Here is a 21,550-nt window from a genome sequence, read left to right as displayed (position 1 = left end):
TTAGATAGATTCCTCTTAACTTAGAGATATATTCAGTGACAAAGAAATTGGTAGTAAATTTCTTGATGTACAGTAGTGAACGCATATTCTTGGCGGATATGCGGATACCTTATATATAGAATGTATTATACAGAATATGTAATCCATCTTCTGTATAATAGAGAACCTCCCCTAAATATTATAAAAACTATTGAAAACATCTACCAAAACAACAAAATGAAAGTCAGAATAGATGGACAACTTACAGAACCTACAGAAATAGGCAGCGGACTAAGACTAGGGGGATTCATTGAACCCTATTCTTTTTAATTTGATCATGGATGAAATTATCAAAACCGTTAACAAAGAAGGAGGATACATAATGGAAAACAAAGAAATCAAAATACTCTGTTACGCAGACGATGCAATATTGATAGCCCAAGATAAAGATAGCCTGCAAAAGAATTTAATATGACAATCTCATCTCAGAAAATTAAAACAATAGTAGTCAGCAAAGAAAAAATTAATGGCATCAGTATTGAACAAGTAAATAAAAATAAAATACCTGGGAATTACTCTGTTTAACTATGGAGACCCAGACAAAGAAGTGAGAGATCAAGTACAAAAAGCAAATAGACTGGCAGGGTGCCTTAATAACACTATTGCGAAATAGACACATTAACACTGAGAAGAAATGAAGAATTTATAAAGCCAGTGTAAGACCAATAATGACATATGCCTCAAAAACAAGACCCGACACAGCCACAACCCAAAGGCTACTGGAAACGGCAGAGATGAGAGTACTGAGAAGAATTACAGGAAATAGGCTGAGAGATCGAAAGAAAAGTAAAAATATTAGAAAAAAATATAACGTACAGTGTATAAATGAATGGATACGAAATATAAAAAAAGAATGAAATAACCACATGAGCAGAATGAATGAGACCAGTGTTGTCAAAATAGCAAGAGATAAGTCACCAATCGGCAAAGGTATGGGACGACCGCGCAAAAGATGGAGTGACAACCTTCCATAGAGGTACTAATCCGCCAATGAACAAGCAGAATTGCTTATAAAGAGGAACAAGAAGAAAGTCAAAGTAATAAAAAGGTGATCATTATCAGTAACTAAGTGTAAAAACGCGAATTTAAACGCTGTATAAATGTCGAGTAATGCCCCTGTTTACATAAGAAGTTTATCTAGAAAATTCTACCACTGTGGGATGAATGAATGAGGCGATAAAGAATATTTTGAATATTTATATTATCATCCCGGCAAACAAAAACTTTTTAGTAATTGCATTTTCAAAAAATTCTAAAATGAAAATTATGAATGATCCTAATCTATTTATGCTTATAATAATTGGCGGCGGGTGGTAATAACAATTTGACAGATAAGTTATTTGGCCTCGGTCTTAAAGGTATTAGTCATGTTTTAATATGTTATTCTTAAAGGTGTTGTTGTACCCTCACATTGATATTAATCTTTTTGGGCTTGTTGGAGTTAATTAAAGATGATGTGTCTCTGACCTGCTATTAACTAGTTAGTTGTGTTGGTACATTCTTGTAACATAACTTCGCCTGGAAGGGTAGGAGAGGAAGTAAAAGCGAAAAGAAGAAATCCAGGTGCACGTATGTTCATCTTGCAAACCAGCGGCTCAAGTGTTTTGAATGACATAACGGTGGGCTTTGAGACGTGGTTATATAAATCTAGTATTGGGGATATTTGAATAACAACATAAATTGATTCAAATATACCATACCGATAAGAATAGATAGAATTTGGTATAAAAGGAAAGGGAAAAATAAAGACGTTAGAGAGATATTAAAAAAATGATAAATAAGTTTGACCTCTCTTTAAATCCAATATGCAGTCAGAAAACAAACACTTACTTTATCTGGTCGCTCTAAACACCTGTCACAATTATCTTATTTCGCAAAGTAAAATGAGGGCTGCTTCTTTTTTTTCCCCAGTGTTGCTGTCTGTTTTTTTAATGACAGTTATTGCATTTTTCCATGTCAGGTACGTTTGGATAACTGGAATCTGTCAAAGACTAATTTTAATGTAGTGGTCTTAAAGTTTCTTTCTGTTTCTATATTTATATTTCTATAGAATATCGTATGGTTTATTTTCTTTATAACAAATGATTGTTTAGTTTTTAGAGTTTATTTAACAAACAGAATATTTTTCTGTGTTCTTTCGTATATGGAGTTGGTTTTATTTTTCATTTTACTTCATTAGAATTTTTCAATTTTCTATAAAATTATTTTGAGTCACTTTAAAATGTTAAATATTTTGGTGCTGTTTTCAGGAGGATGGAATCAAGATGGAAAAGGGGAAAACGTCTGGGATAATCTAACTCACACAAATCCAAATATCATTTTGGATCATTCAAATGGCGATGTGGCATGTGACTCTTACAATCGTATTAAACAGGACGTGGATATTTTGAACAACTTAGATGTGGATCACTACAGATTTTCTATTTCGTGGTCAAGAATTTTACCCACAGGTAAAATGAAATTATTAATTGATTAAAGAACTAACACTTTTAGCTCTTCATGCCAAGTTGTTTAAATTAGAGATATTTGGCAACCAATCCACTCTGCTACATTTACTTTTTATGTTGTTCGTAGGTTTTGATGACAACATCAACGAAGCTGGTGTTAACTATTATAAAAATTTAATCAAAGAACTTAAAATAGTAGGTATCCAACCTATGGTGACTCTCTTGCATAATGATCTTCCTCAGAAACTTCAAGATATGGGAGGGTTCCTAAACGAATCTATAGTCGACTGGTTTGGAAATTATGCAAGGGTTGCCTATAGACTTTTTGGAGATGATGTAAAGTTATGGATCACGATAAATGAACCTATGGAAGTATGTCATTATGGTTATGGTACAGGGAATATGCCACCTTTTATTAAGTCAGAAGGAATTTTGGAGTATCAGTGTGTACGCAATCTTCTTAAAGCTCATGCTAGAGCTTACCATATCTACGATGAAGAGTTTAGAAATAAACAAAAAGGTAATACCCGCGTTTAATTACAATACATAAATATTGTAACCATTAAACTAATTTATGAATTAAATTTTTACTTTATTTCATAAACTTCAAATGACATTCTTAGCCGGTGTTACTTATATTGTACCGGTATTTCAGGAAAACTATCTATGTCCTTTAACACAAATGCCCTTCTACCTGGAAGTGACAATACGAAAGATATCGAAGCCGCTGATAGAGCACAGCAATTTGAAGTAAGTAAATTTAATTACTGTTAATTCTTGAAAATTAATATAGACAATTGTTTGCTTCGGTAATTTTAAAATACATTTTTTAATATTTTTGACAAGTTAGGTTAGGATTCCAGGTTATTATTTTTGATAGGTTTGGAACAAATGGACAGCTCGAGAGTTCAGCGGGCTATTCTCTGTTCATAAATTGTTGAGAGCACGAAATGTGCCTCAAACTCATAAAAAGGTCGTAAACCATAGGCGTTCCTGAGGTGTTTATTCATTAAATAATAATATAATATTTTTTAATACTGTTATATATATATATATATATATATATATATATATATATATAATAATAATATTTTAATACTAATATATTTAGCAAAAAAACAATTAAAACTTTCACGGCTAATGTTATGTAATTATATTATATTAATAAAAATAAGAATTTAACCATTAACAATTTTGTAAATAAGAATACCTTATCTCTTTGGATATTTCAATACTAATCTTCGCATTTAATCACTTTCCTAGAAAACCTGGAATTCATATCCGAAGGTACTATTTGTTGCAAGATAATTAGGATGGAATTCCCCAGATTTTTAATAATATAATGGGTATGCTTTGGCCACGTGCCCCGTTTGTTCAGTTTATATTCGAAACTTAACTTAAAAGGGTGAAGTTATTACGAACGAAAACAATTTTTTGTTTAGTACGTTTTTGATCGCATGTAATTTACGGCTCGTCGGTGTGTCCGCGTCTACGGCAGTAATTAGCGTCTCGAATATTTCTTTTGCGAATTATATGCAGTGCGTGAGTGATTTTTTATTCCATATACCTACGAACATATACGTACCTTTCGCTCGTGCTCGTTTTGTTGGATTGTTTGTGATGGCTTCATCATCAACATCATGAAGTTTTACACCGGTACTGTTGCGTACAGTCAGTAAGTCTGTCTATTCACCAAGAGAGAAGACTATTGTCCTGAATGTTCACGATGCTCTGGTTTCTCAGAATCCCACAAACACTGTTCACAACATAGTCGAAAGTTGTGCCAACATGACTGGCGTAGGAGAGTCAACTATATATAGGTTCCTATCAGAAAGAAAAAAACACGGTATAGCTAACCCAAACACAAACGAACACTTAAAGAGAGGGAAAAAGCCTATTGAAATTGATGAATTTGCCAAAAATGGTATTCGAAGGAAAATTCATGGATTTTTTTTTTCAAAAAAGAAATACCAAACCTTAACAAAATTTTACAAGAAATTAGAGCCGACCCGGATTTGCCTCATATCGGACGAACTCAATTGTGGCAAGTTTTAAAAGAATTAAATTTCCGGTGGGAGAAATCAGACCGAAAATCACTTTTGATTGACCGGGAGGAGATAATATGTTGGAGAAGAAATTATCTAAGATCCATACGAAAATTCCGGGCTGAAGAAAGGCCCATCTTCTACCAGGATGAAACGCGGGTAAACTCAGGTCATACTCTAAAAAAAATTTGGTCAGATAAAAATATATTAAGCTCCAGGCAAGCCTTTATGGAAGGTTGGTCTACTGGTATATTCCTACCTTCTGGTAAAGGCAGTAGATTAATAATTTCTCACATTGGCCGTGAAAAAGGATTTGTTAAGCATGGTTTGTTGGAATTTCAGTCCAAAAGCACAAACGACTATCACGAGGAGATGACAGCTGATGTTTTCGAAGAGTATTTTGAGCAGATGATTGAACACATACCACCAAATTCAATTATAGTATTAGATAATGCACCTTATCATTCACGACTAGTAGAAAGACTTCCAACGACTGCGTAGAAGAAACGGGATATTCTTGACTGGCTGCGGAATAAGTATCTGCCTTACGAAGATGGAATGGTAAAAGCAGAACTTCTAAAAATTGCCCGGCAACACAAATCTAAGTTCAAGGAATACGTAGTTGACAAAATGGGGGAAAGGCGAAACATTACAGTCCTTAGACTTCCACCCTACCACTACGAAATAAATCCAATTGAACTCATTTGGGCACAAATGAAAAGTTATGTGGCTAGAAAAAATACGTTATATAAAATACAAGCTGTACGTGAATTGTTATACGAGTCTTTACAACATATTGCAGAACAAAACTGGAAAGATGCAGTAAGGCATGTAATAGAAGAAGAACAAAAAATGTGGGATCTTGATAAGATAACTGATGCGACCGTAGAGACACAACCGCTAATTATTAACCCTCAAGATGACTCGGATTCCGAAGTTGATCCTATTTATTTTGAATTTGAATAGTTTTCTAATCGTAATTATATAAGGTAAGTAATAATAGTTGTAATCGTAAGGTATTAAAGGGGAAAGGCGCAAAATGTCGCCTGTCAAAATGTTCAATGTGTTTTAAATGTATCCATTTTTTTTTTCAAATTCTGAGAAAACTAAACAGCATTTTTGAAAAATTTAAAGGCAGAATGAAATATTTATTAGAATAAATAAAAAGTTTTTTTGCATGCAATATTTTTAATTAAAAATTATACTATATTTTCTCTTTTATTTTCACCCCTGTTACATAACATATTAAAATAAACATTCTAGAAGTTTTCAGGGACTTTCTACCCTCAGTAATAATGTAATCTTTCATTCTGCGTTTAAATTTTTTAAAAATATTTATTAGTTTTCTCGGGATTCGAAAATAATGGATACATTTAAAACACATTGGAAATTATGCCAGGCGACATTTGGCGCCTTTCCCCTTAATTAAATAAATGTATCTTTTACAAATGGCAAGAAACTTTTTATTTTTGAATAAAATAAAGAAGTTTTATTAAAAAATACAATTTACATAAGTACAATTTAAAAAATATATTTATTTAGTTCAAAAAAATGTTTCAATCATATACTCTAAGACACTGGTGTAACACATCTGTAACCATTCAAAATACCCTTGTAATAGGATTATAAGGTATTGTATTCCTTCAGATACAAGGTGGGTTAGTAGAAAAGATCTTAAACCGTCAGTTTCAGGTTGGTTTTTACTAGTATATCGTATTACCTATCCTCTCTGTATTTTAGCTCTCTAATTAGGGTTAAACTTGTAGTGAGCTATCGACAAATTGTGTGTATAGTGGATATACATCGCTGTGAGTAGTTAGTTGTGTACTTGGATCGCATCACACTTCAGCCAGAAATTATTCAAAAGTAATATTATAAAATCCTAAGTCGATTTGAAAAAAATTCTCGAATGAATTTATTTGACAGACGAATGAGCATAACGACAAAATATACGGTTTCACAGTTTGGTGAACTCTCATGGATCGACTTCAACTAACTTAGACTTAGGCTATATAAGGATTCTTTAATAGCTTTAAAATAAAAACAATAGCATAGAATTTAGTCTAATTGTTATAAAAATAATTGTTATAAGAACATGAAATGACTTATTATTAAAGGAAAGGTAGAAGCCGAAGATCAAATAAATACAGGAATATAGAAAGACCTATGCATGAGTTTAAAGACATAACCAGAGACAGAGATATTTGGAGACGGACAGTACGTAAGAAGGGTATCACGATAACCACCATACTTTCATACTTTCATTTTTTTTTAAATAAAATTTGTATTAATTCGACGGTAAACATTCGATATCTTTTGATAAGAGTATTGACAAAAATTAGAATGCGTTTTAAGGGTGAATAGTGCAGGTTTCGTATGCATTTTTTGTATTTTGGTCCAAATGAAGTCAGTTTGTATAAAACTGTTAAATAAATAAACGTTGCACGGTTTTTGCTATTTTTTTCCAATATTCTCATGAGATCAATAAAATATATTAATTTCATTGACCTATTACTGAGTAATTTACATTAATAGATGTTCTAGATTAGATACTAATGTTCAAAACCTATTAAGATATTTTGATTTGGAGCTTTGGTAATAAATATGAGGCATTTGAAATTTGCCTAAAAGACGCTGAATTTAAACTTTCTCATTATCTACAAACAATTTCGCAACACGAGAAATACTTTCACGAATACCGAATTAGACGAAACTTATAGCTAAAGTTGTGTAGTTTTTAAAACCGTACTTTATAATCGAAAAGAAGCAGTTTTAAACATGTTTAACGACAGTCGTTTGTAATATGAAAGTTTAAATTCTGCGTTTTTCAGGCATATTACAAATGTCTCATATTTGTTGCCACAACTCAAAATCGAAATTTTATGTTATAGATTTTGAAGATTAGGCTCTAAAAATAAAAATTTCATAGTGATTGGTCAATAAAATTGTTAAATTTCATTAATCTTATGAGAATCGTAAAAAATTATTTATATTACACTTTTATAAAAACTGACTTTATTTGCAACAACATGCAAACATGCAAAAATTGTATACGGAAGCTGTTCCTTTTACCTTTAAAACAACTTTTTATTTTTGTCGACAGATCACTCTGATTAAAATAAATCTTATTTATTTACCAAATTTATTTGGCAAATAAATCTTATTTATTTACCAAATATTTATTTATAAATTTTATTTACCAAATTGATTTCGCGCATAACTGACATCTTAAATCGTATGTGACTTCAAGTGTTGTTTGCATCTGAAAACTTGCATCTTTTTGGTTCCCCATAGTTGACATTTTAAGCAAAATTGAGCTTGTTGGTACAAATTTTAGAGGTTCAGTGTCATTTTTTTCTCTGATAACTAGACTATATAACAATATAACCTTAAAAAACCGAATCTAATAAAATATACCAAATCTATCAAATAAAAAATAAAACCATTTGTCTATATTTGGAATATTTATTCAAAAATAATTGATCTAAATCTACTACTCTTTATCTTCCTAATTATCTTCCGAATCTTACTACTACACTCCGGCAAATTATTTATGATGAACTTCAACAACACAAAAAAAAATTAAATACCGACACTCTACTTTTTCTCTAGTCAAGAACTTTATAACTGTGTACCAGCAATTTTTCGGTATTCAAAAAACTATTAACCATTTTTCGATGCTCTTCACCTTCTACCTATCACTTCTTTCCCCTTTCATTTTTTTTTATATCCAATTCATTTGTCAATTTTAAGATATTCGCTTTCTCCCGATAAATTTTATTCCATCGTACGCGAACAATGTTTCTCCAATTTCGTAGTACTAACAGAAAAGTCAATTGTTTGATTTCAAACAAAACATTTATATTTCTTAACACTTTGACTGCCACACCAAGTAAGGTTCCTGTGTGCCACACTAATTTTTTTATAAAAATGTATTTAAATTGTTTATCAATATACCTTAGATACATTGCTTAAATAATTTAATTATATTTTTTGTAGTTTGAATAGTGTACGAAAAATATACACGTGGCCTGGAAAAGTATTTTTTTTATTCTACGCCACGTATAAGTACGGATACACGGTCTAGACTTGTCGTATCTTGTCTAAAACCGTAGCGTGACGTTGGCTTGTATTTGTTAGTTCAACTCTAAATGTTGCATCGTGCAGTTCATTTATTCCTAAAGGTAGTTTTTATTGTATAAGTGTATAAATGTTATCATATGAGAGAGAACAGGTCCGACTTCATGCATTATGGGATGAAATATAAGATATGAGTAATAATAATGATGATCCATTTGAGAATGAGTCTGAAGGAGATCCTGACTACGAAACAGAGAGTTTACGGAACATCAGTGACATACCAACTAAAAGACCTCGGATAAGGCCTAAGGGTAAGTTTGAATAAAGATCAATAAATAAATGTAGCGCTATAACTGATAGTTTATATACTTATACATATTTGTCAATTAAATAATAGTTATTTATGTTATAAGTACATAATATTATGTTGTAATTATTTTATTATATCCCAGTGAGCTTGCGAGAGAGGATAGAACATTACAAGGGCAATAAGGTCATGTTTATGTGCGAACGAATGACACAAGATGTTATGTACGAATACATTTAAATGCAAATTTATATATTCTATTGATATGCTGTTACATTTGGTTTTTTTGTGTTTCAGATAGCGACGAGTCAGATAATCAAAATTCTTCGGGGAAAGAAGAAAATACAGGGGCTAATTGGGGATTAGTATTTGGCGATATGAGAAATTTTAATTTTGAAGAAAATATAGAATTAACGGAAGAAGCCCTAAACATGAAAAATGAAGAAGAATTCGCCTACTTCAGACTTTTTGTAGACGAAGAAATTATCAGCAATATTGTCGAACAAACCAACATCGCAAATCAGGTGATTGTGAATAAAGTCATTGAAGAAACCATCGGTCCATCTTCAAGACAGCATAAATGGAGAGACACAGACGTAACTGAAATGTATTGCTATTTGGGGGTACTGATTTGGATAGGTCTGGACCATAAACCTAAACTGGCTGAATATTGAAGAAAGTCTGATTTATACTGGACAAAAGCGGCAGGATATATGTCTCGAAATAGATTTAAAATTTTGTTGCGTATGTGGCACTTCGCAAATAACTTGATATAATTATTATATCAAGTACAATATAGACTGTACAAAGTTCAGTTCCTGCTAAATTCCAAATTTAAAAAGATTATAGTACCTGACGAAAATATCTGCATAGATGAAACGATGGTACCCTTTCGCGGGCGTTTAAAATTTCGCCAATATGAAAGGAAAGAAACATAAATTTGAAATCAAACTCTTTAAGCTATGCCTCAATAGGGGGTATACGTATAACTGCAAAATTTATTGTGGTGCAGACAAAATTGATGGCATGTCTGTGGCAACTAAAGTAGTATTTAAACTTATGGACGAATGTCTCGATAAAGGAATCACATTGTACACTGAGAACTGGTACACCAGCGTAGAGCTAGCTGAAAAGTTACAAAGCAGACAAACGCACCTAGTAGGAACACTACAAAAAAATCGGAAAGGTATTCCGAAAGAAGCACTGGTAAGCAAACTGAAGAAAGGTGAAATTGTAGAAAGAGAGAGAAATGGCATTGTCATTTTTAAATGGAAAGATAAGCCCGATGTCCGGATGTTTACCACCAAAATTAAACTGAAGTTTATTGGTGTTCCAGGTAGAATTGAGCTTAAAAAAAAGCCGAAAGCTATTGTGGCTTATAATAATGCAAAAAGTGGCATTGATGTATCCGACCAATTGTCGTCTTATTCTACCTCTATTAGCCAGAACATTATATGGTACAGGAAGGCGGCAGTTGAACTACTTACTGGAACAAGCATAGTAAATGCTCATTATTCATATAATGAGAACAAAACTGTACCAGAAAGAATAAGTATAACAGTAAACATATAGTCATACTAGTAAACATACTAGTATTAATCACTAAATCCCAAGTCTGTGACCAAAAATTTCTCTGCTTAGAATGTTTTTTTGATAAGCACAAAATTTTACCAAAATAGTCATTTGAGTATAATTTAAAATTTGTGTTATTATTTTATTTTATACTGTATTATTGTATCTATTGTATCTATTATTAATAACAATAAACACTTTTACATCAAAACTAATTAGTTTAAGTTATAAAAAATCTACTATAATTCAACTGCTAATAGTGTGCCCCAGGCCACGCCAAGTTAAATCCTATTAGAAATACACGTAAAGTGTGCTCATGTAGAATACATATGGCCAAACGATCTTTACGGTTTGAACTCAGCCACTGTGTATATTCAGGTGTACACATGGCAGTCAAAGTGTTAAATATCTTCTACCTAAATTCTTAATTCTAATCAGTTTATTGTCTAAACAACGATACAATAAATAAAGATTTCAATGAATATTATGACTAAGGCTTATTGGAGGAACCTAAATACTTTATCGTTTACAAAATTTAAATCCGGACACAGGATTTGCGGTCAATTTCTTTTAATAATAAATATAAATGTATTTTACTCTTGAGCGAAATTAATATTTTTTGCCATACCTGATATAGGAATGATACAATTTTATACCTTAATGGCTGCATTTTAGGTTTTAGATCATGCACAGATTTTTATAAGGAATAACATTTTTTTAAATAAATAATAAAAAAGTTTGTAATATTAATCTAATAGGAATGACAATAGCTGGAAACAGTAATAAGATTAGAGTAGACTCTGATATGTAAACCCCTAATGTTTCTTAATACAAAAAAAGTAGATGCTTGTTGCGTTTGTCTGTTAATGATATCAGAAGAATTTCGTGATATCCGATCATATTGAAACAATCAGATTTTTTTATGTTCTTCTATTTATAGTTTCCTAAAGTTGTTTTTATATAATATAGTAAAGGGTAGATAAGAAATAAATAATACCTTCTGTTTTTAACTTGGATTCTATGTTATAGCTTGGAGTGTATGCTCATCCAATTTATATTGGAGACTGGCCAGAAATAGTAAAAACCCGAATAGCCATCCGTAGTAAATTGGAAGGAAGAAATGAATCTCGTCTTCCAGCACTTACACCAGAAGAAATTGAATACATTCATGGAACTACCGATTTCTTTGGACTTAATACTTACACTGCCGAGTTGGTGCTTGATTTAGGCGAAGAACCTCCGATAGGGGATCATCCTACCAGAGAACATGATGCATTGATAAATACTTTCCAATCTGATAAATGGGAGAATACGACTATTTCCGTTCTAAAGGCATGTATTACCTTATTTCTTACTAATATCATAGGTATTAAAATTTAGTTTTACTACTATATTCTACTATCTCATTTTTCTTCTGTTTAGTCTACTCAAGTAGAGTTGGCTGGTAAACTCCGTAGGACTTCAATGTCCTAGTTTCGAGCAGAGATCTTTATGTTTCCTTACTGTGAAATCCTTTAACATCGACCATGTGTCACAAGATTTTTAAACTTTAACATTATCAATATGTAATCTAAGTGTTTTATTTGACGTTGCTATGTGGTTATTTTTTTTTAACTATGGTATACAATACTTAACATGAATTAAATAGTGTTAGCTTCTTCTTATTTTTCAAAATGTTCCCCTGATTGGTGAAAATGACCAATATTAAAACAATTAGAGAAACATTTTTTGCCGTGGGATGTGTTGTGATTTAAAAAAAAATTACTTTAAAATTTAAGTACCTATATTAACATAGATATAGATACATAAATTTATTTTTCTTAATTTAAAATTGCAGTAAATTAAATAAAATAGATTAATGTGGTAATAAAACTAGTAAATTAATTTTAAAATTTTTATTTTTTCCAACCAAAATTTTTACTTACTATAATTATTTAATACTAAAATTAAAATAACGTCCAACGCTGTTAACAGCGTAATTTTCATTACAATTAATTGTGGCGAAACCCCATATAAATATAATATGTATTTAACTTAAACATGCTACAAAAAAAAACGGTTTAATCTTCAACTGGCGTCGGGGTTTATTGTAGCTTTAGCTCCGTCCTGGGGTCTACCGGACCCCATTTTTTGTTGAGTTTTTTTGTGAAATTAATAAAGACATAATTCATTATTTCGTTATAATTTGTAATCATTTATGCAGTAATAAAACCATTTTGTATTTACTTTTCATTAATAATGACAAATGCTAAAAAAATGTAACATAACTTATTTTTCAAGGTTTTCTGACAGCAGAACATAAACTCGTTACAAAATATAAAAAATAAAATCATTATTTCTTCCTTGATTTTTTCGTTTTATATAAAGAACAAGGAACTAAAATATACAAACTCTCTAACTAAAATATGTTATTATCAACAAAAACTGCGAACGAATTTACAAGTACCATTTTTCTAAATGCAATTCTTGCAAACATATGCCCTGCAGTCGCCGCACATGGGTCGGGAACATTTGCTGCATGACATTTTTGTTTTTTTTTTGTTATTCTTTAGATCTCAGATACCAAATCTCTTTCGTTTCTGGTTCTGATTATTAAACTATCCCCTCTCTGCTTTAGGTAAAGCTTTCTTTAGTATTCTACTGATACTCAGGCCAAGCTCCCTATGTAATCGAAAATGGTACAGTCTTATATTGAGATATGGTTCAGCAAGTTGTCTTGTAAGAATTTTGTAAAAGGCTTAATTGTTTTTATAATATACATGTAAAATGTGCATTGACACCTACAATATTCAATATTGTAAAAAAAAGTCATTGGCCATCGCCTAGTTCGCCGGTTAGTAGAATATGTGGTACATTTTTAATCTAGTGCATTTACACCGCCTTTGATTATAGAAGCAAATGATTTTGGGTTTATCAGATTCTATGTCCTTACATTCTGTATGGTGCGTTGATGATATTAACACAATGGAAGATCCTTCAGCTCTGCTCAGACTTGGAAGGAACTGCATAGGTACTTCCTTTTTGTTTCGCTTGAGCGTGTCAATATAGGTCATTGCTCGGTTTTTTATGCATCCATGACTTCTATGGATAAAAATCAATTGTCTGCTGTAACATTTCGGTGTGAATTAGCAATTGGATGTCACAGTCTCAACACTGCTTGTATTGGTTTTATAAAACATATCTCCTCATGTGTTAGAGAAACACCATCACTATCGTTACCACAGTAAATATAGCCATTATAGAAATAGTGGGTACTTCCGTCTGTTAGGGCCATAATGTACAGTCCATATTTCCTAGGTTTATTACGTGAGGTATGACATGTGGAACCTACATCTACCGCGAAATTGTATCAGCATTTCGTCGATATAACACATTTTTCCCATAGAATTTTTTACAAAACTTTTAAATAACCACGACACTGCTGCAGTTCGATCATTAATTTTACGTTCTTTTTGATTATCTGCATTATCAAACCTCAAACAAAAGCAATAAAATATTTACACTAACTATTCAGTCAACAAACCTTAGATATGTGAGCAACACATATACTCTTTTCAAAGACATAATGGATCTGAATACGTCTCGTCCCGTTCCATTTGTTGCAAATATTTCTTGCAAGTCTTATCATGTGACTTGAAAACTGCAGACTAATACAAAATAGCGAGAAACGCTCTAAATTCTTCCTTTGTTATTTCTCTTAGTTCTATTCTATTAGAATTGTTTAATTTATCTTGAAATAACCATATCTTTTTATTTGTCCTTAGAATTATTTCGTTTTTCATATCCTCTGTAAAAAGAAGGCTTCATTTTTTTAACGGATCAGAGATATTACCACATTTTGCAGGTAGTTTCAACCCCGGAAGAACTTTTACCAGGTTGTGTTTTTTTTTTGTTAAAATGTTCAAATCTGGATTGGCCGGAACAGCAGACCAATTTTGTCGATGTTCGTAAAATTACAGAGGAATTAATTTATTAAACACAACACTAAAATTAACAACCAAAGTGATAACAAATAAAAGGGATGAAATTAGACAGTAGCAGAAGAACAACAAGGATATATTTATAATGAGGCAAGTGCAAGAGAAATCGTTAGAATATAACAAATCGGCATATCTATGTTTCGTGGACTTTAAGAAGTCCACGAGTTATTTGACCGGGTAAAATTAAAAGACGTTATCCACTTACTGTACGCAAGAGATATACCTTTAGGAATAATCAAAACGATCCAAAATTTCTACCAAAACAACAAAATAAAAGAAAAAGTAGAAGAAGAACAAACCGACCCTTTTGAAGTTGGCAATGGGATAAGACAGGGAGATTATCTGAGTCCTCTATTGTTTAACCTGATTATGGATAAAATAATAAAAAAGTTAGAACTAAAAAGAATATCAAATGGGAGAAAAACAACTTAAAATAATCTGCTATGCAGATGACGCAATACTACTCTCTCAAAGTGAGCATGGTTACCACAGCCAATTTACTAAGATGTAAATTGGAGCTGGAATGTCAGATATTAGAACAAGTGATGGAGTTTAAACATCTAGGCATCACATTATCTAGCTACGAAAAGCTCGAAACTAAAGCAAAAGATCAAGTGAATAGAGCAAACAGAACCGCAGGCTGCCTGTATGAAACAATATGAAGAAATAAAAATATCGGGAAAGAAATGAAAGGCAGAATTTACAAAACAGTCATCAGACTAATAATGACATACGCGGCAGAAACAAGACATGCAATAGAGAGGACAAAAAATATGTTGGAAATTGATAGTCAGACACTATGGGACAAAGCTAGAAGTACAGATATACGACGTAGATGCAAAGTGGAGAGCATCAAGAACTGGGTAAGAAATATGAGTAGAATGGAATGATCATATAAGCCGAATGGCAACAAATAGGGTAGTAAAGAGGGCAACAGATGGTTCCCCAATAGGAAGACGATCAGTAGGAAGACCACGAAAACGATGGAACGACAACTTACTGGAGGCAAATTCAAAAACAGACAGAGTCATGCCTATATAAAAAAGAAGAAGAAGAAGAAGATATTTACCATCTTATTAGTGTTTTTATTTCATCAATATGAGAATTTTGACTTGGTATCCGGTTTCTGTTGCTGCTTCGTGCAGACATATGATATTAGGTCTTTAGTTATTATTAAATTGATTAGTTTTACATTAATTATTTTGTTCGGTCCGTTTCTATATAATTCTCTCAATTTCTTTTTCACAGCTGCTTTGTTTTTTTATTTCTTCTCCAGTACTTTCTACTTTTCATGGTCTACTTTTACTGCTCGTGGGTTTCCTACAAAAATGTGATCTTGGTATTCAATAAGTATTGACGACTGCCACAAATAACTCCTTTGTTTACTCTAACGTCATTTAAACTTTGATTTGTCATTTTTGTTTCGACTGTACCATTACTATTTTGTATAAATGTATATTTATTTATATCTTAATGTTGAAATTTTTAGTTTCTTTTGTTCAGATTAAACATTTAGTTTTAACATTATCTAATAGTTTATTTAAATTTTCATAAAAACTTATATTCTTTATTATTTAAATCACACAGGTTATTCCAAAGAGTATAAAACCTTTGTTAAAGTGGATTAAAGACCAATACAATAATCCGGGAGTGTTTATTACAGAAAATGGATACCCATCCGCAGCAGGAAATATGTATTTGAATGATGACAGAAGAATGTACTACATCCAGGTAAAGATATTTTAAATTAATATTTTGTTAAATCTAAAATAGCGTATAACAGTATCAAAGAAGATAAAATAAACAAAAATTAAAGTTCACGTACACATACAAATACACACACAAAATTAACAATTCTGGCACCATTTAATCATATGGAGTCACAGCTTAGAGTTGCTGCGATCTCATATGTTTAAAAGTAGAGGAGATCTTACTTAATAGATTAGAACCCAGAGCATACTCCCAAGATCTCGTGATTCAGGGCAGTTTTCCCCAACCAACAAGCATTCCACCATCCGCCGTTCCGCGGTATGTGCTCTTAGTGAGCCAAGCTGTCCCACTTTGATCTAAGCTGTATAGAGTTATTGGTTTTACCCCTTGGTTTAACCTATTAACCATTCGTTTCTTTTTTTGATTTTGATTTCCCTTTTTGGTTTTATTTACAGGTCTTCTTATTCATTTACGATCTTATACGATTAACAGTCGGAAACTGTGTGTGTATGTATTACTGACATCTCTGTTCCTTATTTTCTATCTTTTCTATGTACGAGTATGTGTTTGCAGTGTCTCTTTTCCGCAGTTGGCATATGTGGGATGACTGATCATTGATATAGAACTTTTGTATTTTGTAAAAAAATAATTTTAGCAATTGACGTGTTTTAGCTTTTCTTGAAAATATTTATATTAAAAATAATAAATTTATTCTGTACTTTATGGACACAGCGTATAAGTTCAATCCAAGGGGTTAGCAAAAACATTTTAAATAAACCTGCTTTTAAGTTTGTGTTTGCAAATTACTTATTTCTTACTATATAGGTGTTACTTGTATATATCTTCTTCTTCTTCTCGTAGCACTACAACCCGGGGTGGGTTTTGGCTGACTGCACAACTTGCTTCCATCTTGAACCGTCGTCCATAATAGTTGGGTCAGTGGGCAGCCCCATCGTTCTTAGATCTGACCATATATTGTCTATCTATCGCATTCGTGGACGTCCTAAGGGTCTTCTTTCTGTGGGGGCTTCCTCCCATATTAATTTGGCAAGGCGGTTTTTAGGGAGTCTATGGACATGGCCAGCCCATCCAAGACGTTGGGATTTAATCTCTTGGACTATATCTTCTTCTTCTTACGATGCCTATCCGTTTCGGATGTTGGCGATCAACATGGCTATCCTAAATTTGCTTGCTGCTATTCTAAATAGTCTGGTTGTCGATGTATTAAACCACTTACTCAGATTTTGAAGCCAAGATATTCTTCTTCTCCCTGGTCCTCTTTTTCCAAATACCTTACCCTGAAGAATGAGTTGCAACAAGCCGTATCTCTGTTCATTCCTCATAACATGGCCAAGATATTCTAGTTTGCGCTCTTGATGGTGTTAATAATCTCGCATTCCTTGCCTATTCTACTTAGTACCTTAACATTAGTCACACGATCCACCCATGAAATTCTTAAAATACGTCTGTAACACCACATCTCGAATGCCTCGAGTTTTCTTAAAGAAGCTTCGGAAAGTGTCCAGGCCTTTACTCCGTATAATAACGTAGAACATACATAGCATCTAATGAGAGATTTTGGTAGCAAGTGGCAAATCGTGACTTCTGAAAAGAGACTTCATCATTATGAACGCCGATCTCGCTTTTCCTATGCGTTGTTTTATTTTACTGGAGTGATCCCATTGGCTGTTAATGTTGGTACCAAGGTATGTGTAGCTGTCCACTCTCTCAATTGGATGTTGGTTAACCAAAAGCTGTGTATTTAATATTTCGCGCTTACTGATTACCATGTACTTTGCTTTCTTCGTATTAAGATCAAGTCCGTGTTCTCTACTTATATCTGATATACGCGACATTATTCTTTGCAAACCGTCCAGACTATCTGCAAAAACTACTGCGTCGTCGGCATATCTAATGTTGTTTAGACGTATTCCGTTGACTAATACGCCTTCTTGTAGTTCGCCTAGCGCTTGCTCGAAGATATATTCAGAGTATATACTAAATAACACCGGGGACAGAATGCATCCTTGCCTTACTCCTCTATCTATGGAAAGTGTCTCTGTCAATTGGTCATCCACTTTAATATTGGCTGTCTGGTTTCCAGTTACGTATATGTTGTTGAATACAGTTGTTATCCATTTTATTCCCTGTTCATCCATAAGTTTTAGGAATTCTGCACAAAACTCGTCAGGCCCTACCGCTTTACCATCTTTAGTTCTTTTAATAGCTGACGTGACTTCTTCAATGGTAATCGGGGGTCCTGTTTGGCACTCAGTGTCTTCAATGGTATTCTGCCTTTCATCTGCAAAAGTTACTTCCACATAATTCTTCCAAGTGTCTAGTTTTTCTTCCACAGTTAACAGTGGTTTGCCTTGGTGATCTGCTCAACTTAACCCAACTCTTCTAGGTTTGTATAAGCCTGCGGCTTCTTTAACTTTTTTGTGCATATTAAATGAATCGTGTTTATGATGCAATTGCTGTATTTCCTCACACTGTTTTCTTAGATGTGCATCCTTAGCTATTCTAATAGCTTTTTTGATCTTTTTATCGATTCTTTTATATAATGACATGTCTTGATCTTTGAACTTTCGCCTCTCTTCCATCATATCTAGAATCTCATTTGTCATCTACGATTTCTTCTTTATTTTTGGCGGTTTGAGAAATTTCTCTCATATGTCTTTTGAAACTGTATGTAACTTTTCTAGCTCCTGGTCCATTACATCCGATTGAATAACGGTATTCAAATTGTTCTGTATATACCACTTTATACTATGTTCTGTGTGTTGATCTTTTAAAAGCTTGATGTCGAATTTTGGATTGACACTACCTCTAACCTTCTTTAGCCTGAGCCTAATTTTGCCAATCAGTGGGTTATGGTCTGATTTGATATCAGCTCCTGGGTATGTCTTGACTGATGTTATGCTGTTCCGAAATCTTTTATTAATCAGAATGTAATCTATTTGATTTCTCACTATGCGGCGTGGAGTATCTTGTGGTGATTTCCATGTATTGGATTATATACTTGTATATAATAATATAGTTGTATATTATAGTTGATACTTGTTTTCCAGTCCTATTTGAAATATATAAGAGAATCAATGATAGATGATGAAGTTTCTGTACTTGGATATACAGTTTGGAGTCTGATGGATAATATGGAATGGCTCTTCGGCTATACGTAAGTATTACAATAATTTATTTTTTAAGTCTACGTAGATTGACTCGTGTATTGTTCTGAATCTATTTTCTGGCGGCATCCTAATGCAGTTACTATTTTCGTTGGTAATAAGACACAATAAGTTTAAAATAAGTTTATTTTTGACCTTTCGATTTCCACTTCGGAAATCGAAAAAAAATGTTTGAGAACAACAACAGTGGAAATTGAAACGTCAATAGTAAACTTATTTTAAACTTAAATTGTGGCTTATTCCCAGTAAAAATAGTAATGGCTTGTGTAGTCTAAATGTCTGTTTTGTTGTTAAATTTATTTTTTATTATTTTTAGATTTTATATTTACATTTATATTTAAATAATTCAAAGGTAATATTAGAGTAACTAGAAACAAATACATTGACTTAAATATAAAGAGATGGAGTCCCAGAAATAAACAAAACCTGATTAATGTTTTAAAAATCTTTTTAAACCAAATTTATTAATGTCGAAACATAAATACTGATCGCAAATACCTGATTGCAGACTAATGGCGCTTTGTCAATTCTGAAATTTTTTTTAATACCCAATTTAAAATCTTATGCTAAATAAAACGCTCACAAAATGAAAAATCAATATTAAGAATTAAACCTACAGACTGCGTTAAAAAAATATATCAAGGCTAAAATGGAGATTGGCAGGACAAGCACCACGGCTCAGTGATAATTCACGAATGAAGAGATTATTGAAATGTACACCCCATAAACATAAGAAATGACAGAAGAGGCCACCTATGCGATGGACAGACGATATACGGAGAATAGGGTATAACTTGCGCAAAATAGAATTTTCTGGAGCAGTAGACGCGAGAAACTGGATGATGATAAAGATGATGAATTTAAAATAAAAAAAACATGTGTGTGTAATAGAATACCGCTATGAAGAGGTTGAAGAGTCGGATAGAGTACTAAAAAATAATAGAAAATGAAAATGAATAAAGCACATTATCACCTACCATGATACAAGCTTGCAACTTACTCAATTATCTGGCATATATTTATTTTGATTATTACATATAAACTTGAAAATATTAAAATTTCTACTTTCTCAAAGATGTTTTTCTAACAAAATATGAAAGATTAATAAAATTTTAATCCTTTGTCGGATCTTCCATTCAGACATTCCTTAATATGATTTTAATATTAGAAAAGTGTTCATACTCGTAGTATTCAAAGTTGTCTACGATCTCTCTATCTCTCGACCGGATGACAACTCTCTTCTAAATTATAAATTATATGCCCTCTGTATTTCCTATCTGTAAGCATAGATAACCTTCAATTCCATATTAAAAGACTATATACAGTTCTTCAACGTCCAAAGATGTAGAAGATACAATATTTATTATAATTAGTCAATATTTTTTTATTGTTTTTTAGTATAAAGTATGGTTTATATGATGTCGACTTCAGTAGTCCAGATTTAACAAGAACCGCAAAACCATCAGCTGAATACTATAAGGAGGTTATTTTAACTAGATGTGCTACTATCGTTGGCTGCTTTGATGATTAACTTGTGAAAAAGATAACTACTGTTAACTACTTATTAAGTTTTGTAATTAAATTTTAATTAAGTCTTTGCCATATATCTTATTTATTATTTACTATTTTACCTACTTTACCCACACATAAAATAGATAACACAAATTAAAGAAAACCAGGAAACTTGCTTAAGATGAGTAAGATGAGTAAGATAAGTGAATATATTATTAATAGAGAAAATGAAGAAGACACAAAAATTTGTAAAATCATGTTATAGTTATATCATATTTAGATTTACAGTAAATTTCGGATTTTCAAATTAGGATAGGTATTTAAGATTAGTTTAAGTAAACAAAACTCAAATCTACCTCCATTTTTAAGTATTAATTTCGGTTACCGTGAAACAAGTCACTAAGAGTATTAGTAGAAAGTAGAAAGTCTTTGTCTCATATTTTTGTACACAATTAGGGAATTAGAGAGTGTTGGCGTTTGGAGAATTGAGTCAAGGATGTTGATTGATCAACAGAAAATTATGTAAGAGACGAGACGAGACGAGACGAGAATAATTTTTAAAGAAGAAAATGTGATCATCTGCTGTTGGACGGGAAGTGAGGAAAGATCAAATAGACAAGTGTGTGTTTTGTTTTAAACGTTGAAAGAAAAGTATAGATTTTGTGAAAAT

At 32.1% G+C, this 21,550-nt stretch overlaps 1 protein-coding gene across 2 annotated transcripts in view; it reads left to right on the top strand.

The window, feature by feature from the left end:
• Positions 1 to 20,965, top strand: part of LOC140450348 (myrosinase 1-like) — a 55,072-nt gene extending 34,107 nt beyond the window's left edge. For both annotated transcript variants that reach the window (XM_072543941.1, XM_072543949.1), the window contains exons 3-9: positions 2,289 to 2,489; positions 2,614 to 3,006; positions 3,142 to 3,236; positions 11,520 to 11,822; positions 16,058 to 16,201; positions 19,252 to 19,358; positions 20,767 to 20,965. In XM_072543941.1, coding sequence (XP_072400042.1) covers positions 2,289 to 2,489; positions 2,614 to 3,006; positions 3,142 to 3,236; positions 11,520 to 11,822; positions 16,058 to 16,201; positions 19,252 to 19,358; positions 20,767 to 20,899 — 1,376 coding nt within the window. In that variant the 3' untranslated portion in view covers positions 20,900 to 20,965. The remainder of the gene's footprint in view (positions 1 to 2,288; positions 2,490 to 2,613; positions 3,007 to 3,141; positions 3,237 to 11,519; positions 11,823 to 16,057; positions 16,202 to 19,251; positions 19,359 to 20,766) is intronic.
• The last annotated feature ends 585 nt before the right edge of the window (positions 20,966 to 21,550 follow it).

Source organism: Diabrotica undecimpunctata, chromosome 1 (genome assembly GCF_040954645.1).
Source record: "Diabrotica undecimpunctata isolate CICGRU chromosome 1, icDiaUnde3, whole genome shotgun sequence".
Taxonomy (NCBI): Eukaryota; Metazoa; Arthropoda; class Insecta; order Coleoptera; family Chrysomelidae; genus Diabrotica; species Diabrotica undecimpunctata.
Note: the sequence above shows the minus strand (reverse complement) of the source record. Positions and strands in the feature narration are given on the sequence as shown.